At 43.1% G+C, this 19,095-nt stretch overlaps 1 protein-coding gene across 1 annotated transcript in view; it reads left to right on the top strand.

Annotated features, from left to right (window-relative positions):
• LOC311226790 (receptor-type tyrosine-protein phosphatase delta-like) overlaps positions 1-19,095 on the top strand; it is a gene marked incomplete at its 5' end in the record, with an annotated part of 145,607 nt that overhangs the window by 86,514 nt on the left and 39,998 nt on the right. The window contains 7 exon segments of the mRNA XM_084312195.1: positions 404-521; positions 3,399-3,986; positions 4,470-4,570; positions 6,167-6,423; positions 10,873-10,963; positions 17,903-17,927; positions 17,930-18,111. Of these exon segments, the coding sequence (XP_084168321.1) occupies positions 404-521; positions 3,399-3,986; positions 4,470-4,570; positions 6,167-6,423; positions 10,873-10,963; positions 17,903-17,927; positions 17,930-18,111 (1,362 nt within the window).

A 19,095-nucleotide genomic window follows, 5' to 3' on the forward strand; every position in this document is an offset into this window, starting at 1 on the left:
GTGGGACTTATCTAGGAGTCTAAAACCAACGTCTTCATAGTCTGTATACTAGTAGCTTCTATATCATTGACACCTTATTGCTTTAATACAGAGCATATCATATCAATATTGATAACATTTTGATTTATCCGTCATAACAGAAAACACACGATTGCTTATCACTTCCGGTGCATCCCTTAACCCTTTCACTACCACACTACAGAAGGTTAACCTTTCACTACCACACTACAGACGGTTAACAGTCTGTAGTGTGGTAGTGAAAGGAGTAACCTTCTGTAGTGTGGTTGTGAAAGGGTTATTTGTTGTGTGGTAGGGAAAGGGTTAATCCACGCCTCCCCATACCCCCCGTGTGATTGAAGAAGTGGTTCGCCGTATGCATTAAAACGTCTCTTCTTCCCCACAGGAAATGGTCATTGCGGAGCTGCAGGCCGAGACCACCTACTCGGTTGCCGTGGCAGCCTACACCACGAAGGGCGACGGCGCTCGGAGCAAGCCTAAGCTGATCACCACCACCGGCGCAGGTGAGGGACCCTCTTGCGGTATAGTAAGTCCCACCAGGCCAGCAGCGTAACTAGTAAGAGTAGGTAAGGGATATGTACAGATATATATAGTATCTACTAGGGCTGACCCCTATTAGTCGATTAGTCGACTAATCGGTCGAAAGGAGCCGTAGTCGACTGGCCAACCTCTTACTCGAATATATAAAAAATAAATGTAAAAGAACATTTTTAATACATTTTTTTTATCATTATTTCCAAAAGAAAAGAGGCCTAGAAGCGTGGCTAACGCTAATGGCGCGCATACCAGAGGCTAACTGCCTACGGAAACAGGCACAGAGGCACTGAAAGAGGATTTCACCCATCTAATGAACACACTAGACTAGACAAATATCAAGATGCATCCATCAGTGGACAAATTGCATGCTTTTGCAGAGGACAAGAAGCCTTCAGTCGACTCCTTCAGACATTAAGCACCCCCCACAGCCCAAATGGAATGATACATTTTTTTTTATAGAATAAAAATAAAAGAAATATTATACATTAAAAAAAAAAAAAATTGTCAACCAATAGTCCACTAACGGCAAATTTTGGCCAATCATAGTCGACCATCGAAATCCTTAGTCGGGGACAGCCCTAGTATCTACTGATTATGGTAAAATCATCACGATTACTTTGATTGATATTGAAATCATGTATCATGATTTAACGTCAGTGTTTTATGTTTATTAAAGGATCCCCATTAGAGACACATGAAAGAGCCTCTAGTCTTCCTGGGGTCCTGCTCAAAGAGCCGACAAAAGTACAGCTGTACAGTAACTACAAAATGTTTAACTATAGACATAGTCACACAGTGGAACAGTACAACAACATGACAAAAGACAGGGTGTACAGTCTAATCCAGTATGATGACAAGACACTAGGAGTATACAACAGACGATCCAGTATGACATAGGACAGTAGACAATATGTTATTATGACACAAAGACTATACAGCCGACAATATAGTAAGACATAGGGGACTAGATGATATGTTATGGCAGTAAGACTATGCAACAGTACGGTAAGACATAAGGCACATGTAATGACAATAGAGTAGCTGGACACTGGACAGAACACAGAACAGCAACACCAGGGGGACCGAATAAGCGCTTGGGCTGACAGAGAGAAATGTAGAGAGAATGGTAATGGATTAATCCTAGTCAAATTAAACATGATTGAGACCATCGTATTCTCCATCCATCCTTTCTGTCATCTTATATACGTTTCCAAAGATGTTTCAGAATAACTGGAGAAACGCGCCGTGGCTCCTCATCCCTCTCGACACGATGCTGAAACTACTGTTTGGGCTTGAAGGGGGGGGGGGGGGGGGTTGGCGAGTGCCCCGCTGTGAAGGGTGCGCTGCATTTACAATACGAGACACCATGAGAGGAACACGGCATGCACCACAATAATCATTTTATCTTGATTATCTTTTTATGATCGTGGGAAGCCAAAATCGTGATTGAAATTGAAACTCGATTAATCACCCAGCCCTGTCTGTCAACGCTGACAATCTTGTGATCATCCCAACACATTTTTAATAAATACATTTGTGCCCGTCTGTTATGCAGCTGTGAACATCGCACTCAGTAGAGGAAGAGAGAGAGATAGAGACGGGGAATAAGGGGAACCATTTCCCCCTACGACTGTTAAGTGTGCATGCAGCTAATGACAATAGTTGTAATTCCTCTTTCTCGCTGCATAGACGTTGGAATGCTCATAGGGGTTAGAAAGAAAAATAATCTAAAATACAAATGGGAAAATAGAACGGAACAACATAAAATAAGCAGGCGGCCAGAGGCCTGGGCGTCTGTTATTGGGGTCTTTTGAGAGTTGACATCTCTGAAAATAAATAAATAAATAAATAAAAATGCAAAGGCAGTGCAGAAATGTATTCAGAGGGTACACGCGCATGTGACATATGATTGCAATGTGTTCTAATCCGACTGAAAAGGCTTTCATGCAGCACCTGCCTGAGGGCATAGAGACACACACTGCAAAGTGTGAGATGGTGAGGAGAGAGGGAGAGAGGGAGGGAGAGATGGAGGGATGGAGAAAGAAAGGGTGTTCTTAGTACAAAGGTTTAAAAGTCAATGATGTTTCTTTTGATTTGTATGAATGAAAACTGTCATCATACTATAGTCTACCCATACAACTCTGTATGATAGCATGTACATAGGTCTGTATATACACCGTATATATTTACATTTATATTTACTGCATATCTATACAGTATATAATAAGGCCTGCAGATAATTATTTTATACACATACATACATTTTAATCGATTTTAAATCTAAATTGAGATTTGAAATTATTATTGAAATGATTTGATTTATTGCGTGTCAGTCATGCTCACCAATCAGAAGTGATGTGTTCTACGTGTACCAGCAATTGCTCACCAATCAGAAGTAGCCCATGGTAGCTACTGTATGTATACGTCCAACAACAACAGCATGTGAAACACCCGTGTGTGGAGACAAATTTACAGCAGGGCTGAGTGCGCCTATTTTGGTACCGACAAAAATCATTCTGTACATATCCCTTATTTACTCTTACTAGTTATGCTGCTGGCCAGTATGACTGTATTTATACCTGTATCACTGTACATATTAATACTACATGTACATACATCAGATTAGCACTATTACTCAGTAGTGCAGTTTAAACACATGTACATTGTATATAACTATTGCACGTCTCTGTTACATTTGCACTTGGATGCTAAACTTATTTTTGTTATACTGTACTTACATTTTGATTTTTAATAATCTAATAATGTAAATGTTTAATAATATTAATACGATAAAATGTGTCCATTATGTGTAATTATTTTTCTTCTTTTCTCGGTCACCTTAGTTCCCGATAAGCCCAGACTCATGGTCAGTACCACCAACATGGGCACCGCTCTCCTCCAGTGGCACCCCCCGGCCCTCACCCACGGCCCCCTGCAGGGCTACCGCCTCCGCTTCGGCCGCAAGGACGTGGACCCGCTGACCGTCATCGAGTTCCCTGAGCGCGAGAACCACTACACCACCAAAGAGATCCACAAGGGGGCGTCGTACACCTTCCGCCTGTCGGCGCGCAACAAGGTGGGCTTCGGCGAGGAGACCGTGAAGGAGGTCACTACCAACGAGGACCTCCCCGGCGGCTACCCCCAGAGCATCTCCACCGAGGGCGCCACCACCACCACCATCCAGGTCAGCTGGAAGCCCCTGCTGCTGCCGGAGCGCAACGGCCTGGTGGTCAAGTACGCCCTGCAGTACAAGGACATCAACAGTCCCGGGAGCCCCTCGGAACTCTTCATCACTGCGCCGGAGTCCGCCATCGCCCTAGACGGGCTCAAGGCGGACACCACTTACGATATCAAAATGTGCGCCTTCACCAGCAAGGGCTCTGGCCCCTATAGCCCTAGTGTCCAATTCAGGACACAGCCTTTGGATCAAGGTAGGACCATTCCCCAAACCCTCTTAAAACCCCCCTCCGTCCTCCTCCGTCCCTACGACCTTTTTGCAACGACAGCCCCCTGCAAGCGTCAAACGGCTGGAGTTGAAAGAATAATGGGATCAGCCAGAGGACCTGGTATAGAAGCGTCTCTTTGCGCAGCCTGTAGTCCCCCATAATGAACATTACACATAAATTAAGTGGTGTAAGTATGTGACCCTCATTGTGTTGTCAGCCGAGCAAAGGTCAGTGATTTAAAGAGCCGTTGTTTGATATGAAGGTAAGAAGGGAGTATTGTCCAACTGTAAGTAAGTCTGTAAGTCCAACTGTGAGTAAGTCTTTAAGTCCAACTGTAGCGCTGGACGGCAGGCTGGTTTTGAAAGGAAACGCACTCAGGTAAGGGTCGGTCTGGAGCCCTCGTTGGTTGGTTGGTTTATCGAGGTGTTTGTTTTGTGTCTAAAGCATCTGCTCCCCCCTTTCTTTTAGCAGTGTTTGCAAAAAACTTCCATGTGAAAGCTGCCATGAAGAGTTCCGTGCTGCTCACCTGGGAGATCCCAGACAACTATAATGCTGCTCAACCTTTTACCGTGAGTACCGAACCTGAGAAGCGCGGAGACTCAACCATCTGCAATCGACCTATCACAAGCTCCGCCCTCTCCACTTGATCCTCCAATCACAACTGTCGCTTCCCTAGCTATGACTTACAGATACAGCTCTTCAGATTCGCTCTTCTACTGCTCTTCTACTGCTCTTCTACCACTCCACGGGCCAAACTGATTTTGTGACTCCTATTGTTCTGGACCGGGCCATATTTCACACCTCCACTGCCTCCCACAGTGTATCAGGCTGGGGAGACTTTTTCATCTTACATTTGTATTCGTCCCAAATGCCCCAGCTCCATCTGATTCCTTAGCTTTTTTCACTGTGTTTACTTATCATGCATTGCAACACTAATATATGGGCAGTACCCCAAGTCAGACTGCCCCCAACCCATGTATAAAAAATTATCTTGGGGGTCTGAGGGCAGTAGCCCCCGACCCCCTCCCTGGGGGGAGCACTTAAGTTAAGTACCCTCGCTTTGTTCTCTTTGGGAGCCAGGGCCAGCTCAGTCACTGAGCCACGAAGGACTGCTTCCCACTATGGACTTTAATTATTCCCAATCGCCCCAGCTCCAACCGATCTTTTCCGATTTTTTCACACAATTATTATTACACATTGAGTCACTTCCATATGGGCAGTACCCCAAACCAGACTGCCCAGAACATGTCTTCTAAAATATTATGGCGGTCTGGGGGCAGGAGCACCCGACCCCTTCTCTGGGAGAGCACTTGAGTCAAGTACCCTCCCTTTGTTCTCTTGGGGAGCCAGGGTCAGCTCAGTCACCCCCGAAATATAACACCTGAGAGCTAGTTTTAAAGTGGTAGAAGAGCAGTAGAAGAGCACAGAATCTGAAGAGCTCCATCTGTACTACCATAGTGTCTTTATACCTGTATCACTGTCCATATTAATACTACAATTCTGTACATACATCTGATTAGCACTATTACTCTGTAGTACTAATTTATATATGTTATACCCCAGTTGAATCACCCGTACATTGTATATTACTGCTGCACGTTACTGTTACATTTGCACTCTGGTTGGATGCCAAACTTATTTTCGTTGTACTGTAGTTGCATGTTGTATGATGACAACACATTTTAATCTAATCTAATCTAAACAGTTGCGATTTGAGTATCAAGTAAAGAGGGCGGGGCTTGAGATAGACCAATCACATGGTTGAGTTTGGGACGGCCCATTGGGCCAGCAGGGAGGAGCAACTAAATGTTCTGCTTATTCCACCGTAACCGTGCGAGGCGGATTCATATACGCGGCCCTCGTTCTGAATGATGGGAGATCTCGGACATCACACTACCACACTACCAAATGGTTAACCCTTTCACTGCGACAATACAGAATGTTAACCCGTTCACTACCACACTACATCAGGTCAACCATTTCACTACCACGCTAGTGTGGTAGTGAAAGGGTTAACCCGCTGCATTGTGGTTGTGAAAGGCTTAACCCTTTGCCGTGCGGCAGTGAAAGGGTTAAAAGTGTGGCTGAACATTAACGCAGCCTCTCTATCTCTCTCTCTCTCCCCCCGCGTGACCCCCCCCCCCCCCCCCCCCCCCCCCCCGCAGATCCTCTACGACGACGGGCAGAGCGTGGAGGTGGATGGGAAGCTCACCCAGAAGCTGATCATGGGCCTGCAGCCGGAGACCCAGTACTCCTTCCTGCTGACCAACCGCGGGAACAGCGCCGGGGGCCTCCAGCACCGCGTGTCCACCACCACGGCACCCGACATCCTGCGCACCAAGCCCTACCTGATCGGCAAGACCAACGCCGACGGCATGGTGACCGTGGAGCTGCCGTCGGTGCTGACCGCCGAGAAAGTCAGGTGGGTGGTGATGAGGACGGAACCTGGAGCCAGGGGTGTAAAGTACTTGAGTAATTGTACTTTGTTACAATACTTAAGTACTGTTTTGGGGGATTTGTACTTTACTCAAGTATTATTAGGTTTGTATACTTGTACTTTTACTCAATTACATTTCATAGAAAAAAAACATACTTTTTACTCCTTACATTTAAAATGCAGACCTACAAAGTACAAATCTCGCAGGTCCAACCATTTTAATTAGTATATTTGTTTATCTGGCCGAACTAACGTTAACGTTATTAATCCTGCGGCCGGACTTTATTTACAAACAGCCAATCAAATCCCCTGATTGGTCCTTGTGCAATACTAGAAAGAGGGCATCTTTGATTAAACACCTGCTATCAGAAGAATAGACAGTCAGAAAAAAAGTTTTTACTTTTACTTTTTAGTACTTAAGTACATTTAAAAGTAGAAACTGTTTCACTTTTACTTAAGTGTGTTTTTAGCCATACTTTCACTTAAGTATAATTGCTGGGTACTTTTTACACCCCAGCCGGAGCCGACCGCTCTAATTGCTGGTTTGGTGCGGGGCATCGAGTCGGCTATTTAGCCTCTTTTTAATTGGGCTTCGTTAAAAAAAACGCTCTGGTGTCTTTGGCTGCCCCCGTTTTGTTTATTTATAAAAACTTGAGCCATCAATTACAGCTTTTGCATCGTTGATCGCCGGCCACCCGTGTTAGTGACCTGGAAGCCTGAAGTCCTTCCTCTTCCTCCCGACGTCTCATTAAAACACCCGCTTCTTTTTATTTTATTCTTTATTCTATTTTATTCTTATTTTTAATATTATTATATTCTTATTCCTATTTTAGTCCTATTGACTGCCTAAATGTTTATTCTTAGCGATCTGTAGTGCCGAATTTTCCTCGGGATCATTAAAGGATTTCTATTCTATTCCCCTCAATCATCGTAGAGGTTGAGACGAGCCGGCTTGCGTAAGCCCGCTCCCCCGCGCTAAGGGCCACGGACTCTCCTCCAGTCTTACAACACAAAGCCAGCGGTCGCTGAGGGGGGGGGGGGGGGGGGGGGGGGCGTCCAATCGTAGACCGGCGTTTCAGACCCTGCATCGTAGGGCTTTTGATCTCGCTATATGTGATTGGCCTGCACGCTCTCCCATGCCGGGGCTTAAGCTAATTAGTCTCCCATTAGCCTTCTTCTGCGTGGCATCCCTCCCTGGCTAGCTCTCCTGCTAGCGCTCTGCCCAGAACACCAAGACGCAAAACACTCCTCTGGCGGAGGAGGCCATTCTTTCTGCCCCGACGGAGGGATGAAAATCCTCCTAAATCCATGTGTCTCGTGTGAACGAAGAAACGGATCCTAATTAGCCCTGTGTGGGGTCCTCGGCGAGGTGTAAGGCTGCCGCCCGGACGTGCCTACATTCAAATGAAAACACGGAAGAAAATCGCCCCTTAATCTAACGATAAGGAATAACATGATTTGTTAATTGCATTTGTGTCATGTGTCATTTTCTGTTGGTAGCGCTGCTCGATGTATGAACATTTACACTGACACGGATTCACCCTAGGAGTGTGTGTGTGTGTGTGTGTGTGTGTGTGTGTGTGTGTGTGTGTGTGTGTGTGTGTGTGTGTGTGTGTGTGTGTGTGTGTGTGTGTGTGTGTGTGTGTGCATGTGCGTGCATGCGCGTGTGTGTTCACGAGGACGACCTAGATAGATAGAATTGGCAATGGGCCTATCGCGAAAAGGTGACAGTTTGCTTGTTTATATATTTCTCATGTATCGACACATAACAACCGTTGATTCTTCAGTGTAGATAAAACATTCTAAATATAATTTTTTCTTTATCACATTTATTATAATTTTTTTCACAACAAGCACAACACAATACAGTAATACAATAATACATAAGACACCACAGGACAATACTTCAACAATATTAACTACAATAACGACAAGACAATCAGAAATAATACAAATTATAATAAATACAGAGTATAAAAACATACAAATATGAATTATACATTCTAAATATTATATTGAAACGGGTGATTATATAAACTTGCGGACCCTTGTTCAGTATGAACTACCTGGGATATACAACATGTCTGGTGTGCAGAGGCATACTGGTAACAAGACAAAACCAAGAAAACACCCAGAAACTATCTTGGATTAAAAAAAAAATATCCAGGCACAAACTATATCCATCGTTTTCACAGTGGTCTCCTTTTCCTACAGTAAAGGCAGTTGTGGAATTCTGGACGAAATCATATCTGACAATGAAATTGTTTTCAGACCGCCGTCCACAGTTACAAAATCTTAACCAAATGTGTGTCTGTGGCCTATAATGCACATAAATTTGGGGCTCCTGGAAGTGGAAAGAGAACCACCGTCCCTCCGTTGTAAGAGGAGATACGATAAGATAGGATATTCCTTTATTGATCCCCTTGGGGAAATTCAGGCGTCATAGCAGCACAGGGGAGGGGGAGGGGAGATACAGGTATGGGCAGGGTAATAGTAGAGAAAGACATAAATGTGACCGCGAGCAGCGATTGTGACCACATTGTCTCCATCGTCATTTTCTCGATTTTCCGATGCACCAATTGCAGTTCCAGAAGCCGTCTGCTCAGAGCTGCGGTGAGCGTCTTGGCGTCTCAACAATAATATCAACAGAGCCGTGTGTTTATGGGTGTCGCTCGAAACTCTGAGGACACGCCGGTGGCCAACGCAAGCACTCATATTAATTCGGATAAATACAATTGCAATAAAAAAAAATTATTGAAATTTGAATAGACATTTGTATTGAAATTTGAATTGAAATTTGAATGTAAAAACTTCTGGTGTTTTTTGTGCGATTTGACTGCGGGCGACATGTGGTCACAAGCGCTGGATGCGGGTCAAATCTCCAATTAGATAGAAAGAAGAAAAATAAACAGTGTGAACAAAGGTGCAGATACAATCGGTTATATTATATGGTACAATAAATATAGGCAATGAATGTGAATATATACTATGAGTCAGTGTTGTAGTCGAGTCACTACATCTCGAGTCCGAGTCTCCAGTGTTCGAGTCCGAGTCACCAAAGAAGAGTCCAAGTCGAGTCCCCATTACCCTAGTTCGAGTCCGAGTCCAAGTCATCAAGCTTGAGTCTGAGCTGACATACAAATAAAAAAGGTCGACATTAAACATAAACGACACAGCGGTCACCGTTTCAAAGGGAGTTTATTTACTTTGTGACACAATAGCCAAACAAATGCACTATAGCCATCAATATCTTATGCCAAATGAGTAGGGCCTATTACAAACAAATACAAAATAAATAACTGTATTTATAAATTAACAAGTCCGAGTCCTTGTCTGCACCTTCGGAGTCTGGATGCAGGCAATGCTCGAGTCCAAGTCTGAGTCATCAGTGCTCAAGTCCAAGTCCGAGTCACGAGTCCTGAAAATCAGTCCAGGACTCGGAGTTGAGTACTTTAAACATATAAAAGGATTATATCTCAGAGGTATATGGATAAGGAGGCGTTGTGTTGACCACTTGAGCCCTGGCGTCCCTGTCCAGGGGCTAGTACTCGGCGGGATTATCATTAGTATTATTACTGATATTTTCTTTTCATAATATTTTCTTTTCACATAGTGTGGACATTTGGGTTGTATGAAAATGAGCTAATATGAGTTGCATAAAAGAGTGTGAAGGGGGTGGAATTAGGGATGGGTACCGAATTTGGTACTTTTGTGGTACCGAACCGAAACACGTCGGTACTACCGAGTATCGATTCAAGTGAGATACCAAAAAAAAAAAAAAAAAATGTTTTAACCTTTTTTACTTTCATGTCAACGTTCACACGCACAATATATGCTTACCTAGGATTTGACTTGATTCAACAACAAAGCAGTCGGAGCAATGGCAAGCCGAAAACTGTCGAAATTGTAGTTATTTGAAGTTTGGATAATTTTTTTCACGACTGAGGTAGGTAGATTAATTAATTTTCTTGAGACTAAAGTACCGAAAAAAGGTACCGTTGGGTACCGGTATCGATTCACAGGTACCGGTACCAGTACCGTATCGGTTCAAATGTGAAAGGTACCCATCCCTAGTAGGAATACAAAAGTTTACACTTCATCCTACTCCTTTTGGAACAGTACTGTTTTGCTTATATTTTTTTATGTTTATTACTTTATTTTTATTAATTTTTTTTTTTATTAATTTTTTTCTAATTTATGCTTGAAATAAATAAAGTCATTAATTCATTAATTCACAACACTGCTCTGAGTACAAGCAGAATGCACAGAGTCGAGCTGCTCCGCTGGGGGGCTGGTGATGTACAGCAGCCACTTGAACCTTCAAAAGGGAACGGCCCAACTTTGATGTGGGGGGGGGGGGTGAGAACTCGGACGGTGACCTCTTGACCTCGGCTGACCGCGTGTGAATTATATATGTTTCTTCTTCCTCCCCAGGGGTTACTACATCGTGGTGGTGCCTCTGAAGAAGCAGCGGGGCAAGTTCTTCAAACCCTGGGAGAGCCCCGATGAGATGAACCTGGAGGAGGTGAGTTCAAGCAGCCTCCGCTCCAACCGCTGGGCTTGGGGTCACATCTGGGTTCAAACTTAATACAGTCAATATTCAAATTTCTTTTTTTTAAGTTGTATCAATTTTAACATAGTCATGTATACAAAAATACAGATGATACTGATAATGAGAAGGATCCACAGTAAATTAGGTAATAACTAGGGATGTTCGATATTGGCTTTTTTACCGATATCCGATATACCGATATTGTCCAACTCTTAATTTCCGATACCGATATATGCAGGGGTTCCCCCCCAAAAAACTAAATCATTTCAGGTAATTAACATTACATATCTCTTGTCGTGGAATTAACACAACAGTATGCATACTTTGACAATAAATAAAATGATAATTTGTTCTTACTTGCTTGCCTGGGTAAATAAATGTTAAATAAATGTAAAAAAATATATATATTGATTGATTGAAAACGTTATTAACAGATTGCAGAATGGGTACAATACGGTACGGCTCAATACAGACAACGAGGATGCAGACCAGAGAAAGACTTTCGTCTTGTTTACATCAGGGTTCCCCATTTTCAATTCATCATGACATTTATGACATACACGACATACAGATATACAGTACCGTTACATCCAGACATTTATGACATACAACTAATATATTAAGAGACAGTAAACCCATGTGGGCTATTACAGTTGCGGTGAATAAGCAATAAGAAATGAGAAAATAAGAAAATGATAAATGACCTCTGAGACCACTTATCCCTTTTGCCGACCAAATAATATACTCGAGCCGGACCTAATAACGGGGAGTACACGCCCCATTGCCTCTAAAGAAAGGGAGTTGATAGGATCTCACTTTGTGGACAGAAGTAGACAATAGGAGCACAGGGAGGAGCAGGGAGAACCGGGCTTCTCTGATTGACGCAAATATCTCCAGAGAACGTTATTCATATGGAAATGAGGAGAGAATGGAGTAGCCATGGAGTGCACTGCAATTCACCCTCCCCCTCGCCCTCCACCCCTCCACTCTCGCTGTGTCCGCGATAATTACCTGAAGGGACGCTGCGATCCCTGCTCTCACAGCTACCCTTCTTCCAGGGAAAAGAGGCCACTGCTTTATGCACAAAGCACTTGACAACTTTTATCTGCAGACCATGGAGGTAATTTGTGGAGCCGGCGCGGTGTGTTTTGCACACATGCTTTAAATGCATTAGCGCGCGGAGATTATGTAACTCTTTAACGGGGGCAGTTTGACGGAAATGCCGGCAGAACTTCCATATAGCTAATGGCTTCCCCCCCCTCCTTCTCATCCCCCTCCTCCACCTCCTCCTCCTCATCATCATCATCCCATCCACCTCATCATCCTCATCCTCATCCGCCTACTCCTCCCCTCCACCTTATCCTCCTCCTCCTCCCCTCCACATCATCCTCATCATCCACCTCCTCCTCCTCCCCATCCCCCTCCCCCTCCTCCTCCTCATCCACCACCTCATCCTCCCCATACCCCTCCCCCTCATCCTCCTCCTCATCATCATCTTCCTCCTCCTCCTCCTCCTCCTCCTCCTCATCCTCCTCCTCCTCCTCTTCCTCATCATCCTCATCATCATCGGCCTCCTCCGCCTCCTCCTCCTCATCATCCTCATCATCATCATCCGCCTCCTCCTCCTCCTCCTCCTCATCCTCCTCATCCACCACCTCCTCCTCCCCATCACCCTCCCCCTCATCCTCCTCATCCACCTCCTCCTCATCCTCCACCTGAAGCAGCGTTTTTACAACTCTGATACGGGAGCGTTAACTCTTTAAAAGACCCACCCTCAGGTCCACTTAGGATCTCGTACCGCGAGACGGGAAATCACCGCCCGGCGTCGTGTCAGAACCCGCTCTCCATGGTATTCATAGAGTACCTGAGATTCATGAGAGTAAGTATTTACTCTTAACTAATTGACCACGGGAATTAATTCATAAATGTTTCCATCCATACGTCCCCGTGTTATACCGTGGTGAATATAAGTATGGTTTTAGAGCGGTCTGGAGTAATTCCCGAAATGCTGAGTTATAGCCTTATACGTCAATTCCACTATAGACGTTGCCGTTTCTTGCCTGTACACGCTATTATTCCTAAATCAAATCTATATCATAGGTATTATGTTCCATCATGAATGCATGAAAGGGGGGGGGGGGGGTGGGGGGGGGGGGGGGGGGAGGGGGGGGGTCGTTTTTGATTATATGATTGTCAGTAACGGCATTCGTATTGAACACTAAAAACGCTTATCAGCCCGATCTGTATAAAAGCATTGTAGGATCAAGCTAAAATTTACGTCAGATCGTCCTTACCTGTGATCAGGAGTATTCCAAAAATAATATTCCAATTGTTTTATCGCCATCTGGTAAATCCAATGTCTATCTGGTCCATAGCATAACCCACCACATAACTCCGCCGTCGGGCCTCCTCCTCCTCCGCTCGTGCCCACAGGTGACTGTCGGCAGCCTTGACCGATCGCCGCCCAAAAGTCGTCCCTCCGTCAGAATTTATTGTTGTTTGTCAATATCGGCGCTAACCTTTTCACTGCTCTCCCCAAGGGCGGCTGGATTTAGCCGCGTTGACAGCGGAGATGATGGAAGACATTATCGCTCGGCCGCCAACAGCCCTCAAGTCAAACCAGATACACACACACACACACACACACACACACACACACACACACACACACACACACACACACACACACACACACACACACATACACACACACACTTTTGACTGACAGACACACACACACACACACACACACACACACACATGTGCCCACAAGCCTACGTGCACAGACTTGTACTGCCCTGCAAAGGCAAACTGCAGTAACTGTACTGATAATGGTGGTATGCATAGAGGGGTGCAGATATAGTGGTATACATATACATGTAGAGGGTATAGATATAGTGGTATAAATATACATGTAGAGAGGTACAGATATAGTGGTATAAATACACATGTAGAGGTGCACAGGTACAGTGGTATAAATACACATTGAGATGGGTACATATATATATATATATATATATATAGTGGTATACATACACATGTTTAGTGACTACAGTTTGCATTTGCAGGGCAGCATACACACAGACACACAGAGACAAGACAGACACATGGTTAGGGACACCGGCGTTTCAAGTAGCATGGCCATGTGCTCTCGATGTGGGAGTTGAAATGGAGTTGGTTTATCAATGATGCAGACATGGATGAAGAGGCATATACTATATATACCGTAATTCCTCTAATAGTAACCGGGTCTCAAATACAAGCCGGGTCTCTATTAATGGCCGTGTGCGCTCTTGAGCTAAGCAATTATAAGCCGGCCTCCTAATACAAGCCGGGTTACTAATATACTGAGCGGCATACTGAGCTAGTTACTTGATTTCACTTTGAAAACGTTGAAATGACCAGTGACCACCTGTAATTGCACTGTTTACTATTTCATACAGTACTTGGTTTCAATAAATGAACCCAGTACATTTTACTGGGTTCAAACTGACACAAAATGTTGATTTATTCATTATGATCCGTTTGAAAATTTGAAATATAGGCCTCCCTCTTATACAGGCCTCCTCCTAATACAAGCCTGGTACCCGCTACAGTTGAAACAAATACAAGCCGGGGTTACTATTAGAGGAATTACGGTAGCCTATTTATTTCAGCGTCCCTGCAGAAATATGTTATGTCACATTGCATACTCATATGACTCAACCATACAACTAAAGTCTGATCCTAATAATAATAATGCACTTTATTTGTACAGCACCTTTCATACAAGAATTGCAGTGTGCTTCACAGCAGTATACATAAATATGTCTTCCTGTTTGATACCCACACAGTTTAAAACATGACAGTCTTTCTTCCTGTGTGATACCCATACAGTTTAAAACCTGACAGTCTTTCTCCTGTTTGATACCCACACAGTTTAAAACATGACAGTCTTTCTTCCTGTGTGATACCCACACAGTTTAAAACCTGACAGTCTTTCTCCTGTTTGATACCCACACAGTTTAAAACATGACAGTATTTCTCCTGTTTGATACCCACACAGTTTAAAACCTGACAGTCTTTCTCCTGTTTGATACCCACACAGTTTAAAAGCTGACAGTATTTCTCCTGTTTGATACCCACACAGTTTAAAACCTTACAGTATTTCTTCCTGTTTGATACCCACACAGTTTAGAACCTGACAGTCTTTCTTCCTGTTTGATACCCACACAGTTTACAACCTTGCAGTATTTCTTCCTGTTTGAAACCCACACAGTTTAAGAACTTACACTATTTCTTCCTGTTTGATACCCACACAGTTTAAAACATGACAGTATTTCTTCCTGTTTGATACCCACACAGTTTAGAACCTGACAGTATTTCTTCCTGTTTGATACCCACACAGTTTAAAACCTTACAGTCTTTCTTCCTGTTTGATACCCACACAGTTTAAAACAGTATATAGAGCATAGATAATTTGTTTTAATCTAGATTAATCGATCTGCAATCCTGGAATTAATCTAGATTAATCTAGATTAAAATGGCTAAAAAAAAAAAAAAAAAAGTCTGCCGAAGGCATTCAAAATATGTGTGTTCTACCCAAATAATGACCAGAAGTAAGTCCTTACTTTTTCTTTCCTCCTTACGTTTCTCAGGCCAGGTGGCCCATTACACTATGAGCCCATCTCCCGTTTCCCAAATGCATTACAGACTGTTTGAAAAAGCTGTTTTGCTATGATAATTGGTAATGAAATATCAAAATAATGTTCAATAAGATGTTTAATAAATTGTTTTATTCAGAAGTTAACACAAATAAATAATATTACCAGTACAGAACAGTACAGTATCTAGCACACTCTCAGGAGCAAAACAGAAAGAAGCATTTCAAACTTAAACTTGAACTATGTGACATGGCTTGACTCAATCAGTCCAATCTCTATTTATCCTTCTTCCACCAGTCAGGCAGACCAGCTTGTTCACATTGGCTGGTGACAAACTAGCTCTCCTCTTCTGCACAATATGGCCTGATAAAGAGAACAGTCTCTCGCTGCTGCAGAAGACTGGCTACTCACACACACTGCTGCAATTAAACGCAGCAGTGTTAAATGTCCCGGGCCCCATTACAGTCAGAAATGTGGGAACTACTTTGTCCTCTTCAATTCCATTAGCTATAATGAAGTAATCAAAACGCTCAGTGTAACAGTTCCATAACTCCACATTGTCATCAAACGGTCCAATATTTCCAATAACCCAAGCCATTTCTGTTGTAAACACTCACGGTAGTCCAGTCGATCCTTCCTTTAGTGTGTAAAGTGGATTTCCTCTTCTTGTAGATGTTTCCAAGTGCTGGGATACGACGTGAGCTAACATGCTAACTCGCTAAGCTAACATGGTAAACAAAGGTCCCGACGGACTTCTCTTGCATTGCGCAGATTCAGACGTCCTCATCGCCGAATTGTGTTATATCCTGAGGACTTCTTAACCTCACCTGTATAACAATGATTACCGGACCACTACTTTAGTTTGACACCTTATTCAGACTACAGCTCATGTACATACGTGCAATCACTTCCGGGTACCACAGCACTACGGCAAGTATTTAAGGACAATACATCACACTCAACTTTGAGAATTAGATTAATGGCGTCAATTATATTATCACGCGATACTAGTCTCGCGTTAATGCAGCACGTTAACGCCGTTAACGGCCCAGCTCTAATATATATATATATATATCATAATACAGTTTCTACTAGGGATGTCTGATATTATCGGCCTACCGATATTGGCATTAAAATGTGATATCGGTATCGGTTTTCAATTTTTAATTTTTTTATTTTTACATTTATATAACCTTAATTTACCCAGGCAAGAAAGTAAGAACAAATTCTGATTTAATTTATTGTCAAAAGTATGCATAATGTTATGTTAATTCCACAACAAGACATATGTAGTGTTAATTACCTGAAATTATTCAGTTTTTGGGGGGGGGGGAAACCCTGCATATATCGGTATCGGTTGATATCGGTTGATATCGGTATCGGAAATTAAGAGTTGGACAATATCGGTATATCGATATCGGTAAAAAAGCCAATATCGAGCATCTCTAGTTTCTACAAATATGTGTATATACATACCTATTCTCTTTTTGGATCACATGAATCTATGCATGTACTGTAGCATTTGGCAGGGTGCAGTCTGCTCTCACATCTCACATCTTTCAATCTCACTTACATCTCACCAACGGGAGGCTGTTAGGCTGTTAGGCTGTTAGATTTAACATGTTAGATTGATGCTTTGCTTCCAAAAAAAAATAAAGTTTCCGATTGCATTGAAGGAAGAGTAATTGAACAATGTCGCTTTGAAATTTATTGTTTGAAGCTGTTGGATAATATTTCAAATGTCTTGGTTTTTTGAAAATCCATCCATACAATCTTATAATCTCGTAATATTTCATAGTCCAAAGCAGACGGATACACTCAGTGATCTTTCTTCTGTAATGTGTTCTTATGCCTTTTTGCAATCAGCATTTTGAGCTTCTATGATGATGAAAAAAAAATCTAGGACAGATTGGCCTTATATCTGTGTGTGCCGCGTGTAGCTATGTGTGTGTGCGCGTGCCTTTGTGGTTTAAAACAATTTATAAACCACATATCTATCTATGCTTCTCTCTCTGCCTCTATCTATCCCTCTCTATATCTCTATATTCTCTCTATCTCTCTGTCTCTCTATCTCGCTATATATATTATCTCTCTCTCTCTCTCTCTCTCTCTCTCTCTCTCTCTCTCTCTCTCTCTCTCTCTCTCTCTCTCTCTCTCTCTCTCTCTCTCTCTCTCTCTCTCTCTCTCTCTCTCTCTCTCTCTCTCTCTCTCGCTCTCTCTCTCTCTCTCTCTCTCTCTCTCTCTCTCTCCCTCCCTCTCTCCACACTAGCTGCTGAAGGAGATAAACAGGACCAGCCGGGCCTCAGGTTCAGGAGGCAGGCCGAGCCCAAGGCATACATCGCCGCCTACTTCCGGAACCTCCCCACGGAGTTCACGCTGGGAGACGCCAAGCTCTACGGCGACTTCGAGAACAAGCTGCTGCAGAGCGGCCAGGAGTACATCTTCTTCGTGCTCGCCGTCCTGGAGATGTCCGACAATGTAAGGCTGCCTCTGCAGAGCTGAATGAATGAATGCATTTATTTAAACTAGTGCTGTCAATAGATACACAAAAAAATTACTAATTAATCTCACAATTTTCTGTAATTAATCTAGATTAATCTAGATTAAAAATAGCATTTTTCTACTTAAGACTGAAGCTTGTAACAGATATTTACTTGAGTAAAATCATGGAATTAATGTAAAATCAACACAAATAAAGTGTATTTAGATTAAATACTATTTAATAGCTTTCTTTGAATACAGTTTATCTCCTGTGAAATACAAATGTTCAACAAAACCATCAACATAGACTCAGGTAGACCTCTTTCTTATATCCGCGGCGCTAAGCTTGAAGATGTTTCACTCCATAGATTAATCTAGATTAATTTATTTTAATGCTTTAAATAATTTAAATTAATCTCCAAAGTTAAAGCATAAATTTTGACAGCCCTAATTTCAACATATGTTAAAAATACACACAGGATTTAAAACCCAATTGGGCCACAACCATCACATGCATTGCATTGTTTGAGGAATTATCACACAATAAAGTCAGAGTCGTATTTCCATTGTGGTCCTCGTATGTCACATCAATAGTCGGCACAGGTAGGTCTCAGCAACGTGCAGAAACACATTAAAACAAAATGTCATTCCAATAAACACTTAGGATAAAAAATACATAAAACTCTTACACTACAATTATATAAAAAACAATACAAAACTGAATATGAATATGAACACATCAGGCCGGTACACACATCAGGCCCGGTACACACACATCAGGCCCGGTACACACATCAGGCCCGGTACACACATCAGGCCCGGTACACACATCAGGCCCGTACACACACATCAGGCCCGGTACACACACATCAGGCCCGGTACACACATCAGGCCCGGTACACACACCAGGCACGGTACACACATCAGGCCCGGTACACACATCAGGCCCGGTACACACATCAGGCCCGGTACACACATCAG

The sequence above is a fragment of the Notolepis coatsorum genome (genome assembly GCF_963971535.1).
Source record: "Notolepis coatsorum genome assembly, chromosome: 4".
Classification (NCBI taxonomy): domain Eukaryota; kingdom Metazoa; phylum Chordata; class Actinopteri; order Aulopiformes; family Paralepididae; genus Notolepis; species Notolepis coatsorum.